This window comes from Leiobunum rupestre, chromosome 10 (assembly GCF_980474605.1).
Source record: "Leiobunum rupestre chromosome 10, qqLeiRupe1.1.hap1, whole genome shotgun sequence".
Taxonomy (NCBI): Eukaryota; Metazoa; Arthropoda; class Arachnida; order Opiliones; family Sclerosomatidae; genus Leiobunum; species Leiobunum rupestre.
The window spans coordinates 24,607,066-24,621,816 of NC_143393.1; the positions used below are offsets into that span (position 1 = coordinate 24,607,066).

General features: G+C 33.3%; 3 protein-coding genes across 8 annotated transcripts in view; all 3 read left to right on the top strand.

Moving 5' to 3' along the window:
- The first annotated feature begins 603 nt into the window (after positions 1-603).
- LOC149925147 (uncharacterized) lies at positions 604-3,938 on the top strand. 2 transcript variants are annotated; one of them, XM_090161067.1, is made up of 5 exons: positions 604-748; positions 1,903-2,017; positions 2,103-2,184; positions 2,252-2,338; positions 3,450-3,938. In XM_090161067.1, the coding sequence occupies exons 2-5, from the start codon at positions 1,950-1,952 to the stop codon at positions 3,540-3,542; spliced, it is 330 nt and encodes a 109-aa protein (XP_090017193.1). In that variant the 5' UTR covers positions 604-748; positions 1,903-1,949; the 3' UTR covers positions 3,543-3,938. The 2 variants fall into 2 exon arrangements, with proteins under 2 accessions (XP_090017193.1, XP_090017194.1); XM_090161068.1 differs by lacking the exon at positions 604-748 and having other exon boundaries at positions 1,693-2,017.
- A 41-nt stretch (positions 3,939-3,979) lies between these two features.
- On the top strand, positions 3,980-5,326 carry LOC149925148 (uncharacterized). Its single transcript, XM_090161066.1, has 2 exons — positions 3,980-4,078; positions 4,281-5,326. Exon 2 carries the CDS (start codon positions 4,287-4,289, stop codon positions 4,641-4,643), a length of 357 nt encoding a protein of 118 aa, XP_090017192.1. The 5' UTR covers positions 3,980-4,078; positions 4,281-4,286; the 3' UTR covers positions 4,644-5,326.
- A 273-nt stretch (positions 5,327-5,599) lies between these two features.
- Positions 5,600-14,751, top strand: part of LOC149925149 (oxysterol-binding protein-related protein 3-like) — a 42,490-nt gene continuing 33,338 nt past the window's right edge. For all 5 annotated transcript variants that reach the window (XM_090159670.1, XM_090159671.1, XM_090159672.1 and 2 more), the window contains exon 1: positions 5,600-5,752. The gene's annotated coding sequence lies outside the window, so the exon portion shown is untranslated. The remainder of the gene's footprint in view (positions 5,753-14,751) is intronic.

Genomic DNA, 14,751 nt, shown 5'->3' on the forward strand with positions numbered 1-14,751 from the left:
GTTCCTATTGGCGTGAACTAATTTTTATACTGATTGATTTCTTAACTCGTTCACCGTTAACGTTTTTTAATTCAATAATTGTAGTTAACTTTTCACGACGAAATTTTTTTGAATAATCCTTGGGTTTAATATTGGCCTCCTTAAATGTCGAGAAATTTAAGTTTCATTACCAAATATTGAGATAAAAATTTGGCCCAACTGTTCTGATTTTACAAATTTAATGCAAACATTTTGTAGTATGTGTGTGGTGCGTATGTTGGTTCCTATTCTTTAGTTTTATTCCGTCACAAATTTTCTTTTTGTCTCTACTAAAGTTATTTTTTGCCATAATGTAAAGATTTAAAAAGTTGAAATCAATAAAAACATCTTGGCAAATTTATTTCTTAACTTTTTAGTTGAGGGAATCTTGTCTTTTTTCGAAGGAGGATTTACAGCAGACTTTACGTAGCTTTACCTTACTTTTACCTTTGCCGCTAAAGCGTCATTTCCAAGAAACCGGTTTTGGAGGCAGGCAATAAAAAATATTAAATTCTAGTGGCGTAGCGTTAAATACTACGTTGTTCGACGTAAAACGTTGCCAGTCAGAACAAAACATAAACGTTGAACCAGGAGGTGTTCAGAATTCTTATGCCAAACTCTACTCGTGTTTTGAAAATTGAAAAGGGTAAAGAGAAATGTTAAATCTGTCCACTATTTGAATTAAAAATTTTGATATCATCACGGAATATAGTGTCATCAAAATCAAAACGTAAGTTTTTTAATTATAATCATTTTGTCAAAGTTATTCTGATCATTCTGACGCGTGAAAATCGTATCTCCCGACTGATATTTGAAAAAATGTTTTACGCAATTACTTTAAATATGACAATTAACTTCATTACTAAGGAATTGTTGAAAACATTTTAATGAACCCCCTTATATTTTTAAAATAAAACCGGACTCCAACAGGTAACTACTTGACATAACTCGTTTTTATAAATAGAGAAATGCATGAACGTGTGATGTTAAAGAAAGGCGCGCCTTTGAAATTCTTAAATTTTTTCTTCTTGGTAAAGGTATGACTATGTGCCAACTTATTAAATATTTAGAATTTATTTGGTTTGCAATACCGGAAGTAAAATGGCACAATACTAGCTCTTTGTTCGCAGGAATCGTATGGTGTTTTTTAAACCTTTCTTTAAGACCAGATTTGGGTCGTTTAAGACGCGAAATACGGTATGAATGAAACGCTCATAATTCTTTTATTCGCTTGTAGAATTTAACGACCGATAGAAATACCTTTAGGATTAATGATATCGTAATAATTATAAACTGAGTTTTTGGCGTGTTGACTTTTAAGGCGAAGTTCAACACTGTTGTGGAATGGGGGGAAAACGCGTAAACCTACACCATACCTTTCGTTATGAGTCCTAAAAATCTAAGTACTGAAGATGTTTAGTTTCTATCAAGGGAGTTAACTTTTCAATAGCCCCTTATTGTCATTGACTCATCGCACCGGTGAATCACAATCCTTAAGCTAATGTTTCAATATCGATAAGTTGTAGCTATAGTTATAGGTTTATTTCGTTGAACAAACGAAATTACAGTAAGCTTTAAATAACTGACATACTAACCCATCTTTCTAACAAATGTAAAAAACATTCGTTTCTTCCCACTGATTCGTTGTCTTCGCGACGAAATTTGCAATTTAAGTCAAATGCTATCTTTTGTGTGGGATTGTCAAATCAAGGCTAGAATGTGGGTACCGTTGCATCTCCTAACGATTTCGCGAGAATCCCTTTTGCTTTCCAAAACGCGTCTTCCTTAATTTATGAATAATTATTTTCCCTCTACTGACATTACCCTTTCCTTATTTTTAAACTATAAGTGACATTCTTTCTGAACAAAATTCCTTTATTTCAGTTGTAGAAAGACGCGAAGACAAAAATAACTTATAAATAAACAGAAAAATGACGATGTCACCTTATTATAATTCCATTCCAAAGACTCCAAAACGCTATTTTAACCTGGGCGTATTGTAAGTTTATTTTTAATACCTTGAATTAGCATCTACTAATCTTACTAATTTAATTAAAGTGTGTATAAAAATATAATTTTCACAGTTCGTGCTCACTGGGTGGAGTGGTCTTCAGCATCGGCATTGTCCTGGTAGTCTTGGGTTCTTCACCCCAAGAAGCGGACGCTGTAAGCTATTTTTAAAAGTCTAGGTTTATTTAGCGTTTGGTTTCAACCATTGACTTTCATTATGAAGGTTTGGATAGCCGGAATTGTTCTACTGCTACTAGGTGGACTTCTGTTCTTCATTGGAATTAGTTCCGTTGGAATTTACTTACAGAAAGTAGGTTGAATAAGCCATAGAGAAAAAGCTAGGAGTCATATTGTTAAACAATCATATTGCCAGTTGGATAACGGGGGATAACATAAAAGGGGTTAAAGGAAGTGTCGGCTTTATCGTTGCAGTCTGTATTTTTGATTGGGTCTATGTAACGAAGATGGCTATGATTGCTTAGATTCGCGGGAAGTTGCTTCCATCTATTTTCGACTTTCAAAAACGTATTGTCATTTATTTGAAGTCAACGATTACGAGATTGAAACACGTGATTGCAGAAATGCCAATCCAAGCTAAGTTGACTGCGCACGTGATTACGCAAAGCCAATCAAAGGAAGGGGTACGTCGAGGCACCTACTTTTGAGGGAATAATTTGCTTGCTCAACTTGTTTCAATTTCAACTAAACTCTACGTTAGTGATATCTCTCGCTCGCCAATGATACTAACCTTAAAATAGGAGCCGACACTTGCTTTAAACACCGGGTGTGAAGCAACATGATGACGTCAGAGATAGTCAGTCCTTATTCTCCATCAATCATCACGGTGAACAGAAGTGTATAATATTTTACATAAGTGTGACACTTCCTATTCTTCACATGCAAAAGTTTTACTGAGAGCTATTCACAAGACACACTTCGTCGCCGTTTTTCGTCCGTTTGCTAACGCGTCACACGTAGCCTTTTACAGCGCCTCGCTAGGGGGAGGTTTTCTTCTTATGATGACGTCACTCCCCAAAGTGACAAACTTATGTACCAATATTATAGGCTTATACAGTGAAGCATTGAAATAGTTTTTCAACATTACTCCATACCGTTTTTCCACGAGAAAGCCTATCCTACCCTATCATGGCGACCGCGTAACAGCCAAAAATGTGGCGCCATCCTTAAATTCATTGCTGAAATATTAATTTGTAAAGGTAATTTGATTCCAAAAACATTCGTCTGCTAAATGGTAGCTCAGCAAGGTATCTAGAGTGTGTAAAAATAAAACTCGTCAGCTATGAAAGGAATTTGCAATTCGTAAAATTTCTAGTACATTTTGGCGAATGGGATCGATTAGTTAAAATTAAGTTGCTTTGGAGAGGTTAATAATTTAATTTAATTGTTTTACGAAATTCAAGGAGGACAGGAGACGCAAAGAAGAGCAAAGAGAAGCAGCAAGGCTCTACGCTGCCAGTCTCAGAGGATCCAGTGAAATTATTCTCGCCGAGTAATTATCAGGTCTTGACTGTCGCTAAATCTTCATTGTAATTCATATATTCGGTAATTTATTAACCAAATTAACTTTAACAAAGTAGCTATGGTTGTTTTACGGTCTTGCTCATAATCATTGTTTTTAACGCAAAAACAGCGTCATTTTATTGTAAATAGCTCCGAATAAACGTTTTTAAACCTTGTATAGTATAGTTTCGGGTGAGGCGAAATTTGCGATAAACTTTGTACTCTCGAAGAACTTTTTCGAGGGAGGGGGTTTCTATGGCGATTATCGGAGATTTTTGACTGTGCCTCTCAGGTGTGCCAATGATCTACACTTACTAAATGCCTTTGTGAAATCTTCCAAGTATTTTTTTTGTTGTAACGGTTCTTATCATTAAAAATAATTGTTCTTATCTGCGGATTGAATCATTGGTTCTCCATGTTTTTGGAGCTAGATTCTAAGAACGAACGGTGAAAATCATTTAGGACAGCGTTTTAAATTTAAATTTTTGACGTTAATTTCCAAGTTCAAAGCGAAATAAATAATTAAAAAGTAAGTATTATTATTTTTCCGTGGTTTATTTATACGATATTTGAAGATAAAACAAAGAAATTGGCTTGAAAAGTGAAACGCCATCACTTCAATGCCGGAAGGGCGTTGAACGATGTACAAAAATGGAAGCTCCCAATTTTTGTAGATAAATTGAGCGTGTGTCACGTGTAATTTTTAATAAATTAAAAATCGCGTTTTTCAGCAAATCATGGCCAAAGGATCGGCTTTCAGAGTTGGTAATTTCGAAGCGGTAGGATGGTGTACCCTTTGCGTTGGAATATTAGGCCTAGGTCTGTTGATAGCGGGAGCCATCATGTCCGGAATCGCCTACACGGAGCTACGGCCACCGGCGGCGGATGAAAACTACGACAGATATTTGGGAGCCCATTTGATGAGGATTGTAGGACCCATTATGCTGTCTGTTGGGGCCCTGTTGCTAATTGGCGGATGCGCTTTCTTCGGGGTCGCTTTCTACTTCGCAAACAAGGAATACAGCGGAAGTGCCAGCAGCAATCAGTCCTTCTCTTACAGTACCAGAGCAGCCGAAACGGGTCTCAAGTCTTAAATGACGCAAATATCTTGAACTCACTTTTCAAAAACCTTCTGTACTTGTTGGGTAATACAACCTGTACGAAATTAGTTTCGTTTTGATTTAGCTATAGCGTTTTTAAACTCAGATATCAGATTGTTCAAGCCATTTTATTATGTATAATTCTTATTTTAAAAAGTTTACCTAAAAAATAAAACAGCTTAAAGGGTATATAACCTGCAGTATTTCTGTTGCGCCATCCCCAAAGGGATCCAACATTTGCTGCTAATAGGCCTTTTCATAAATTATCTACGACTGCCCAACTTTTTCTTGACATTTTGCAGTCAAACCTATGGACGAATTCATTAGCTCTCTTTAGTGGGGGAGCTGAGGAAGCATTGTGGAACAGTAAACAAGAAGGCCACGTTAATTTATAGAAAGGCCCATTCCTATGATTTTTGAAATTTTCGACGATGCTTTGTGGTAGTTCCAAAAAATTTGGGGCTTTGGAGGTTATATTCCCTTTATACTACATAAACGTTTAAAAGATTTTATCACTATCACCATAAGTGTATAATATCGTTCCAATATTGTAATATATTGTAATAATATTATACACTTACGATATCACTATTACAAATAAAAAGTACCCCGTTTTTTGTATTTTCAATATTTTTAAAGATGTTTAAATAAAATCTTACTTTTATTTCCATTTAAAACGACCGCCAATTTCATTAATATTCTTATACGTTATAAATTTATGATTTATTCAATAGTATTATATGTTATACCATCTTATTGGCTATCAATATGAAATAGATGGCACCAGCATCCCCATGTCAAATTAAAAAATGTCTAGTTCCAGTCTAGGAATATTTCCAGGGATTGTTGTGATACTGAAAATGGCAGAGAGATGGCGCTATCGTCTCCGTAGAAGGAAAAATAGAAGAGGGGGGGGAGTGCCAAATTCATTTGTTTTTTATTTTAGCGGACTATTTGGAAGATGGCCGACTTCGATCTCAGTCGGGTTGTGTCAACTAAGTGCTCTACCTGAATTCGCCTTTAAAATTGTGCTCACGGATTATTATTTGTGTCTCTTCGCCAAAATGGAGTTAAAATTTATCTTATAGGATTATCTTTATCAGGTAAGCGTAATTTTCTTTAAATTTATTATAAAGTGCCAGTTATTACGAACCAACGTAATAACCTAGGCTTCGTAAGGATCGGTAGTTTGATTTTCCCGTTGGTGGTTGCCTGCTTTGGTGATTCGGCGAATATCGTCGCCGGGTAAGCGCGGCTTATCACCGGCTGAAAATCTCATACATTCATAAATATATTAAATAGAACCGCATAACCCGGCGCAACGAACGAATTAATATATAAACATCCCAGTTTTCTCGCTGTAATTTTAATGACTTTACACCTATTAATAACCAAATCATTAGTATGTTAAAATAAAACGTCGCAACCTTGATAGGAAATGCGTTTTAAAAATCGTTGAATTGCAATTAGACTTTAATCACCTTTTTTAAGTATACTACGTAGACATATCGGAAGAGAAAACGCTTTTCCATAGTCCGAATTAATAGCAATAAATACATTAACCTATATTTTCAAGTACTATCGATTCGGCGTTTAAGATCACTGTTGAGCGTGGTTTTTCCGACTTTCGTGACAACCTTAAGATATATTATTTTCCATTCCCGAACGACCTCCAGCTTCGTAACATATCTGTTTGAAATCATGCAATCAAATCTCCACTGTTCCCTATATAATAATAATTTAAAAACTGTTTGAGTGTGTCAGGGTCAAATCCAAAAAAGGCAAAAAAAATTATTCCACCCCCGCAAATTTCTGAACGCGCCGTTACCCATAGGGATCGCATAATGTCCCTTATTTATTAACCGTTAGAAATAACCAGGATTAAATTATTCAAACGCCGTAATATTTTATTTAAGGATCATAAAATTCCGTGACCTTTTTTTGTGAAGGGAATATCTTTTCAATGCCATGGTCGATACGAAAGGTCCTACTTGACACCTTTATATACATTTTCAATTGATTTTGGGCGGTATAGACGGTGACCCAACATTATCAAAAATGATTTTCACTCTATGTAATGCTCTTCTTTTCATTTCCCAAAAATGTGTAGGCCTGTACCGTGTAGCAGGGTGTGGTTCTAATATAATGTATGGACATAATTTTGCAGCGCCTGCACCAATTTATTTTATGGCTATATGGGAAAGCGAAATAGCGTTTCAGCTGGTCCGTCGGAATATTTGAATATATTCGTTTCGTATTTAAATAAAGGTATTTTCGACTGTTTTTGTTTCAAGATTCTAACTTACTTGACCAATATTAAGTACTTAAAATCCAGGGTTTTCTGATTTTAATTTAAATCGTCTATTATACTACAATGTATTTATGAAAATTTACAATTCTGAGCAAACTAAATTACAAGTAGTAATTAAATTTAATTAAGTTTAATTTAAATTTTTGCTGCACTCAGATTTATCAATAAAAAGAAACATAAAATGTTTAAAAATAAGATACCACAAATTTTTAATTCTGGAAATTACTGGAAGTTATCGACGGGATTATTTTCGAAATTAAGAAATTTTATTTTATTTGTTAATCGGGGTAATTCCAGTTAAGGTAATTTTTTCGTAAAACGTGTGGTCGGCTTTATTTACAAATTTCCACTTTCTAACTTTTCTCTGAAGCTTGGGTTGACGAACTTCTTTATCTAGGTCACGTTTGGGAAATTCGAGATTTTCACCGTTTTTGGAGCGAAGGAAATGGAATGTAATTACGCTTAAGTAGTTTTTAAAAGATTTAGCTTAGGTGGTTGAATTTGTTTTAATTGTTTTGATATTTTGTTTTATTACTTTACAATTTCTAGTCTGTTTTTCCCCGAAATTTCCTCGTACTAAATTTATAAGGAAAAATTCTATTCGAAATACTTATCATATTCAATTAATTAAATGCAAGGTTTTTATTGACGATATTCGTATAGACGTATGTGTAAAAACCAAGTATATATTTATACATACTAGGAAAATGACGCGTATTAACAGGTGGATTCAGATAAACGCTGAAAATGGTCTCTACATTGCCATTCTTCCGAAGTTTAAATAAGTACATTCTTGTTATAACAAATCGTTTTAGTCGAGGTGAGCTAATAAAAATGTTATTATGCCCTTGGAAATTTTACAAAATCCAAATTCTTTAACTTTCTCTCGACAGTTATCCTTTTATATTTAACGTTTATTTTATCCTCGTATAGTTTTTTGTCCTAAATGATGTTGAATTTAAAACGTAAACGGAAAATTAGTTGCCTTAAGTATTTAACTGTTGCCCCCCAGCTATATTATTAAGTTCATTTTTAGTTTCCTTATCGTCGTCAAGTTAGCTTGATACTTTGGCAGTGACGTCTGAAGCAACTCCCCGCGTTACAATTTATAACTTCGCTAATAACAAATACTAGAGAAAGCTGCGTGGTAACGCTTTATTACTATTTACCACGGTAACCGTGTGATTACCGCGGGAATGGGCGATTTTCGGTTAGGTAATGGATGGAAAAAGAAATTTCGCGAATGGATTTTCTCTCTGGTCTCAGTAATTTCATTGAAATTGATATGGTTTGAACGGGAATGGGAATAGTTGGAAGACCAATATTAGAACTGAAATGGATATTGATTCAACGGGAATGGGCGGGAATGGGAATGGTTCGAAGACAAATATTAGAACTGAAATGGATATTGTTTCAACGGGAATGGGCGGGAATGGGAATGGTTCGAAGACAAATATTAGAACTGAAATTGATATTATTTCAACGGGAATGGGAATGGTTGGAAGACAAATATTTGAACTGAAATTGATATGGTTTGAACGGGAATGAGAATAGTTGGAAGGCCAAAACTGGCCAATATTATAACTGAAATGGATATTGTTTTAACGGGAATGGGCGGGAATGAGAATAGCTGGAAGACCAATATTAGAACTGAAATGGATATTGTTTCAACGGGAATGGGCGGGAATGGGAATAGTTGGAAGACCAATATTAGAACTGAAATGGATATTGTTTCAATGGGAATGGTTCGAAGACAAATATTAGAACTGAAATTGATATTATTTCAACGGGAATGGGAATGGTTGGAAGACAAATATTTGAACTGAAATTGATATGGTTTGAACGGGAATGAGAATAGTTGGAAGGCCAAAACTGGCCAATATTATAACTGAAATGGATATTGTTTTAACGGGAATGGGCGGCAATGAGAATAGTTGGAAGACCAATATTAGAACTGAAATGGATATTGTTTCAACGGGAATGGGCGGGAATGGGAATAGTTGGAAGACCAATATTAGAACTGAAATGGATATTGTTTTAACGGGAATGGGCGGGAATGGGAATGGTTGGAAGACAAATATTTGAACTGAAAAGGATATTGTTTCAACGGGAATGGGCGGGAATGGGAATGGTTGGAAGACAAATATTGGAACTGAAATTGATATGGTTTGAACGGGAATGAGAATAGTTGGAAGACCAATATTAGAACTGAAATGGATATTGTTTCAACGGGAATGGGCGGGAATGGGAATGGTTGGAAGACAAATATTTAAACAGAAATGGACAGGTTTCAATGGGAAAGGTTGGAAGTCAAATATTTGAACGGAAATGGTATGGGAATGGATATTGTTTCAACGGAAATGGAAACGTTTCTCCTTCGAATGCAGCTCTCTACCAGAAATATAATTATAACCATTGTTATTAAGTGATTTTTGTCCCTGTTCTGGAAATGGCGTATTTATTACCTTCTCGCGAATTGGCCGTTTAATAGTCCCCCGAAAGTCGGTCTTCTATCTCACTTTATTTGTGGATAAATTCGAAAAGTTTTTCTCGTTCAACGGAGGAAACTGGCTCGTTTTTTCTCGCACACAAACGAGAAACTGGCTCGTTTTTTCCTCGCCTTTTACTACCCGCGTTCGTGGCTTTTTCGTTTTCTTTGGCTCACCCTCTCGTTTCTATCCGCCTCTGAGCAATTGGAGAGAGAAGAGCGGATAGTTGCCATGGTGATACGCTGGATTTATGAGTGCGAGGTCGGCCGCCCGGATGCAACCCAGCCCTTAGTGTCGAGAGTATCTTGAAGCGGATTATTCTTACGGCATTTCCAATCATTTATACCCTTTTCGCGAATACGTTAGCGGTTTTTAGCGTTATGTTTTTCTTTATTACCATATATATATGTTATCTTTTCAATTTGGATTTTAATTATGCGCTTGACTTCCAATTTAATTTAATATTTGGAATGTTTTCATTCCATTTTTATTCAGATTAGAAGTAAATTTATTGTAAGATCTCAATATGTTTAATTTTACTTTGTCTAAATCTTTTTAATCTGGCCAGAAGATTCTTAATTTTACTTGAATAGGTCTTTGATTATCTTTCGATATTACTTTTTTTGTAATAATGCGTACTCGTAGCGAAATAAAAGATAAATCCGGTACTAGATTATCCGTCTACACCGGTTCGCACTCATACACGTTATAGAGCTGAATTTGCAGCGGAAAAGTTACCATTCCCACCTATTCCCGTTGAACAAATTTCCGTTCCCATTCTATTTCCGTTTAAATAGTTTTTTTCCAACCATTCCCATTCCATTTCCGATTTAATATTATTTCCAACCATTCCCATTCCATTTCTGTTTAAATATTTTTTCCAACCATTCCCATTCCATTTTAGATTATATAATATTCTTCCAACCATTCCCATTCCATTTTAAATTATATAATATTCTTCCAACCATTCCCATTCTATTTCCGTTTAAATACTTTTTCCAACCATTTCCATTCCATTAAGGATTATATATTCTTCCAACCATTCCCATTCCATTTCCGTTTAAATATTTTTCCAACCATTCCACTCTATTTTAGGTTATATATTCTTCCAACCATTCCCATTCTATTTCCGTTTAAATACTTTTTCCAACCATTTCCATTCCATTAAGGATTATATATTCTTCCAACCATTCCCATTCCATTTCCGTTTAAATATTTTTCCAACCATTCCACTCTATTTTAGGTTATATATTCTTCCAACCATTCCCATTCCATTTCCGTTTAAATATTTTTTCCAATCAGTCCACTCTATGTTAGGTTATATATTCTTCCAACCATTCACATTCCATTTCCGTTTAAATATTATTTCCAAAAATTTTCATTCCATTCTCGTTTAAATATTTTATCAACCATTCCATTTCCGTTTAAATATTTTTTCCAACCATTCCCATTCCATTTCCGTTTTAACATTATTTCCAACCCTTTCCATTCCATTTCCGTTTTAATATTATTTCCAACCATTTCCATTCCATTCTCGTTTAAATATTTTATCAACCATTCCATTTCCGTTTAAATATTTTTTCCAACCATTCCCATTCCATTTCCGTTTTAATATTATTTCCAACCATTTCCATTCCATTCTCGTTTAAATATTTTATCAACCATTCCCATTCCATTTCCGTTTAAATATTATTTCCAACCATTCCCATTCCATTTCCGTTTAAATATTTTTTCCAACCATTCTCATTCCATTTCTGTTTAAATATTTTTTCCAACCATTCCTTTTCCATTTTAGATTATATATTCTTCCAACCATTCCCATTCCATTTGACATAAATTTTCTCATTCCCGAAATTCCCTTTTGCGATTCAAAAGTATGGCAACTAATTGAAAATCTATTCCCGACCGTTTCCGTATTCAATATTACCTTTTCCATCCATTCCCCAACCGAAAATAAGATATCAATCTGATTTCCGTTCCCTAAATTCCCATACCTGATTCTAGTATTATAACTAGATTAAAATTCAATTCGCGACCAATGAGATAATAATTCTACTTATAATACCAAGAACCCATAGTACGTCTATGGGTTCTTGATAATACTTATTGGAAACCTTCAATTTTAATATCTCATTATCGAATTTTGATATTGTTAAGTGTCTAAGATTTTGTTGAAGGTCGAGATACGTAAAAACATTTTCTTTAGACATTTCGTAGTTAATAATGCAACGCGACTGAATTATTCATTCTTATCAATAACCTAGCTTGATTGAATACACCACGTCGTAAATTCTTTTATTTAGATGAGGACAATATTTTTATTTATTTATTTTTCATTTCTCATTTCAATGAAACAAGCTGAATATTTTCCGAATGCCTCAATAAACTTCGTTCTTTTTTAATGACAAATAATTTTAAAAGTAACATCGCGTAGATTTTAATTTTTTAAATAAGACCATATAGCCCGCCCGTCCCCCCTGTGCCTTGTCGGGGGTGGTCAATGACCTCCTTAAAGAGAGGGTTAGTGATCCGAAATCACAAGACAGAAGACAGTCAGATTAGACTTCTCATTAAGGTGGGATCAAACCGACCGTGTTGGGCTTTTTTCTGTTTTTCCGGACTTCTTCTCATTAAAACTAGCTGATTAAACTCTCCATACTTCCAGCTCTGACAATGATTCTGAAGGATTACGCCCCGAAATTTGCTTTGAATATTTAATGTCCTGGAAATTCTTATTTAATTGAATAGAATATATATTATGCATATTGTTTATATTAAATTATATATTATGTTATGTTATGTTATACTATATATTGTGCCTTATTTTTTATTATATATTGTGCCTTATTTTTTATTATATATTGTGCTTTTTTATTATATTATTATATTTTATTAAATGTTACTCATATTTCATTATATACTTGCTTTAATACCCGGCTTCGCCCGGGGTCTTAATTTTAATGAATTAGATCTGATTTGTACGTAAGGTAAACGCTGTAGCAAAAAGCCAACTAAACCTCCCCTTCTACGAAGTCCCTTTTTTTCACACTAACTCCCCTTCTACGAATTTCACATTAACCCGTTAAAAATTGAAAGCCGAGACCCGCCGGAATAATAGATAAGGGAAGCCAAGAGGTGGAAGTCCAAAGTCGATTAAAATAAAATTGAAATATGAGTAAAAGTGAATTAGATTAATAACCATGTCAGGTATTTGTAATTAGGCGCGTTTAGTTGGCAATCAGGCCCTGAACATTGAGTTAAAATTTCAAAGCTCTAGAGCTCACCGTTCTCGAGTTTTTTTTACAAATAAATAAATAAATAAAAGGACACACTTTAAGACTTATAGTTATAGATTACTCATTATATTTTATTATATATTACTAATTATATTTTATTATATATTACTAATTATATTTTATTATATATTACTAATTATATTTTATTATATATTACTAATTATATTTTATTATATATTACTAATTATATTTTATTATATATTACTAATTATATTTTATTATATATTACTAATTATATTTTATTATATATTACTAATTATATTTTATTATATATTACTAATTATATTTTATTATATATTACGCATTGCATTTTATTATAAATTACTCATTATAATTTATTATATATTACGCATTATATTTTATTATATATTACGCATTATATTTTATTATATATTACGCATTATATTTTATTATATATTACGCATTATATTTTATTTTATATTACGCATTATATTTTATTATATATTACGCATTATATTTTATTATATATTACGCATTATATTTTATTATATATTACTCATTATAATTTATTATATATTACGCATTACATTTTATTATATATTACGCATTATATTTTATTATATATTACGCATTATATTTTATTATATATTACGCATTATATTTTATTATATATTACGCATTATATTTTATTATATATTACGCATTATATTTTATTATATATTACGCATTATATTTTATTATATATTACGCATTATATTTTATTATATATTACGCATTATATTTTATTATATATTACGCATTATATTTTATTATATATTACGCATTATATTTTATAATATATTACGCAGTATATTTTAATATATATTACTCATTATATTTTATTATATATTACGCATTATATTTTATTATATATTTCGCATTATACCATAAGTGTATAATATTCTTACATAAGTGTGACTTTTCCTATGTTTCACATGCGAAAGTTTTACTGAGAGCTATTAACAAGACAGACTGCATTACGGGCTTCTTCGCCGTTTTGCGTCCGCTTATTAACGCGTCACACATAGCCGTTGACAGCGCCTCGCTAGGGGGAGATTTTCTTCTTGTGATGACGTCACTCCGTTGCTAGCTCTCAGTAAAATATTCCCCAAAGTGACGAACTTATTGAACAATATTACAGACTTGTGAATAGCTCTCACAAAGAGACTACCCGAGTTGGTTATCACCAATTTTGTTGAAACTCGGGGGTTAAGTAGACTTTATGGTAGTATGAAAATTGCCAAAGGGAAAAGTTGCAATGGGCTTTAGTTTTCCCATGGCAACCGAAAATGTTTTTTTCCTCTCAAAACAAAAAAATCTCCATTTAAAAAAGCATGGGATTTTCTCGGTTTCACAGGGTACTTGCTTACTTAAAAAATTGGAAAAAATTAAATTTTCAAAACATACCCAATAAGATGAATTTGACCTATTTTGGCTAAAATTTATCAATTTGGTTAAATTTTAACAAAAATCCCATGCTTTTTTAAAAGGAGAGGTCAAAAGCATTTTGGGTTGCCATAGGAAAACTAAAGGCCTTTTCACACGAACCAACTTTTCAAATCAAAATGCTGAGTCAGCAAAAATGGATCAGTGATCCATTTTTTACTCGCGTACTTTTTTGGTGGATCAACTCATCGAACTTTTATTCACACGAACCAACTAGTTAACTCAACTCAAGTTGACTCATCTAGTTGGGTCAAAAAGTTGGCTCGTGTGAAAAGGCCTTTAAGCCCATTGCAACTTTTCCCTTTGGCAATTTTCATACTAGCGTAAGGTCTACCGAACCCCCGAGTTTCAACAAAATCGGTGATAACCACCTCGGGTAGTCCTCCTTGTCAGCAAAAATTTTGCATGTGAAGAATAGGAAGTGTCACACTTATGAGAAAATATTATACACTTATGGTATTACTCATATATTATTATACATTACGCATTACATTTTATTATTTATTACGCATTAGATATATTTACCCAACAAATCGCCAAATATTATTTTCCATTTGAGC

Coding starts and splice junctions, on each gene's coding strand:
- LOC149925148 (XM_090161066.1), top strand. CDS start 4,287: ATGGCCAAAGGATCGGCTTTCAGAGTTGGTAATTTCGAAGCGGTAGGA.
- LOC149925147 (XM_090161067.1), top strand. CDS start 1,950: ATGACGATGTCACCTTATTATAATTCCATTCCAAAGACTCCAAAACGC. Junction 2,185..2,251: donor CACCCCAAGAAGCGGACGCT/GTAAGCTATTTT, acceptor TTCATTATGAAG/GTTTGGATAGCCGGAATTGT. Junction 2,339..3,449: donor TTGGAATTTACTTACAGAAA/GTAGGTTGAATA, acceptor ACGAAATTCAAG/GAGGACAGGAGACGCAAAGA.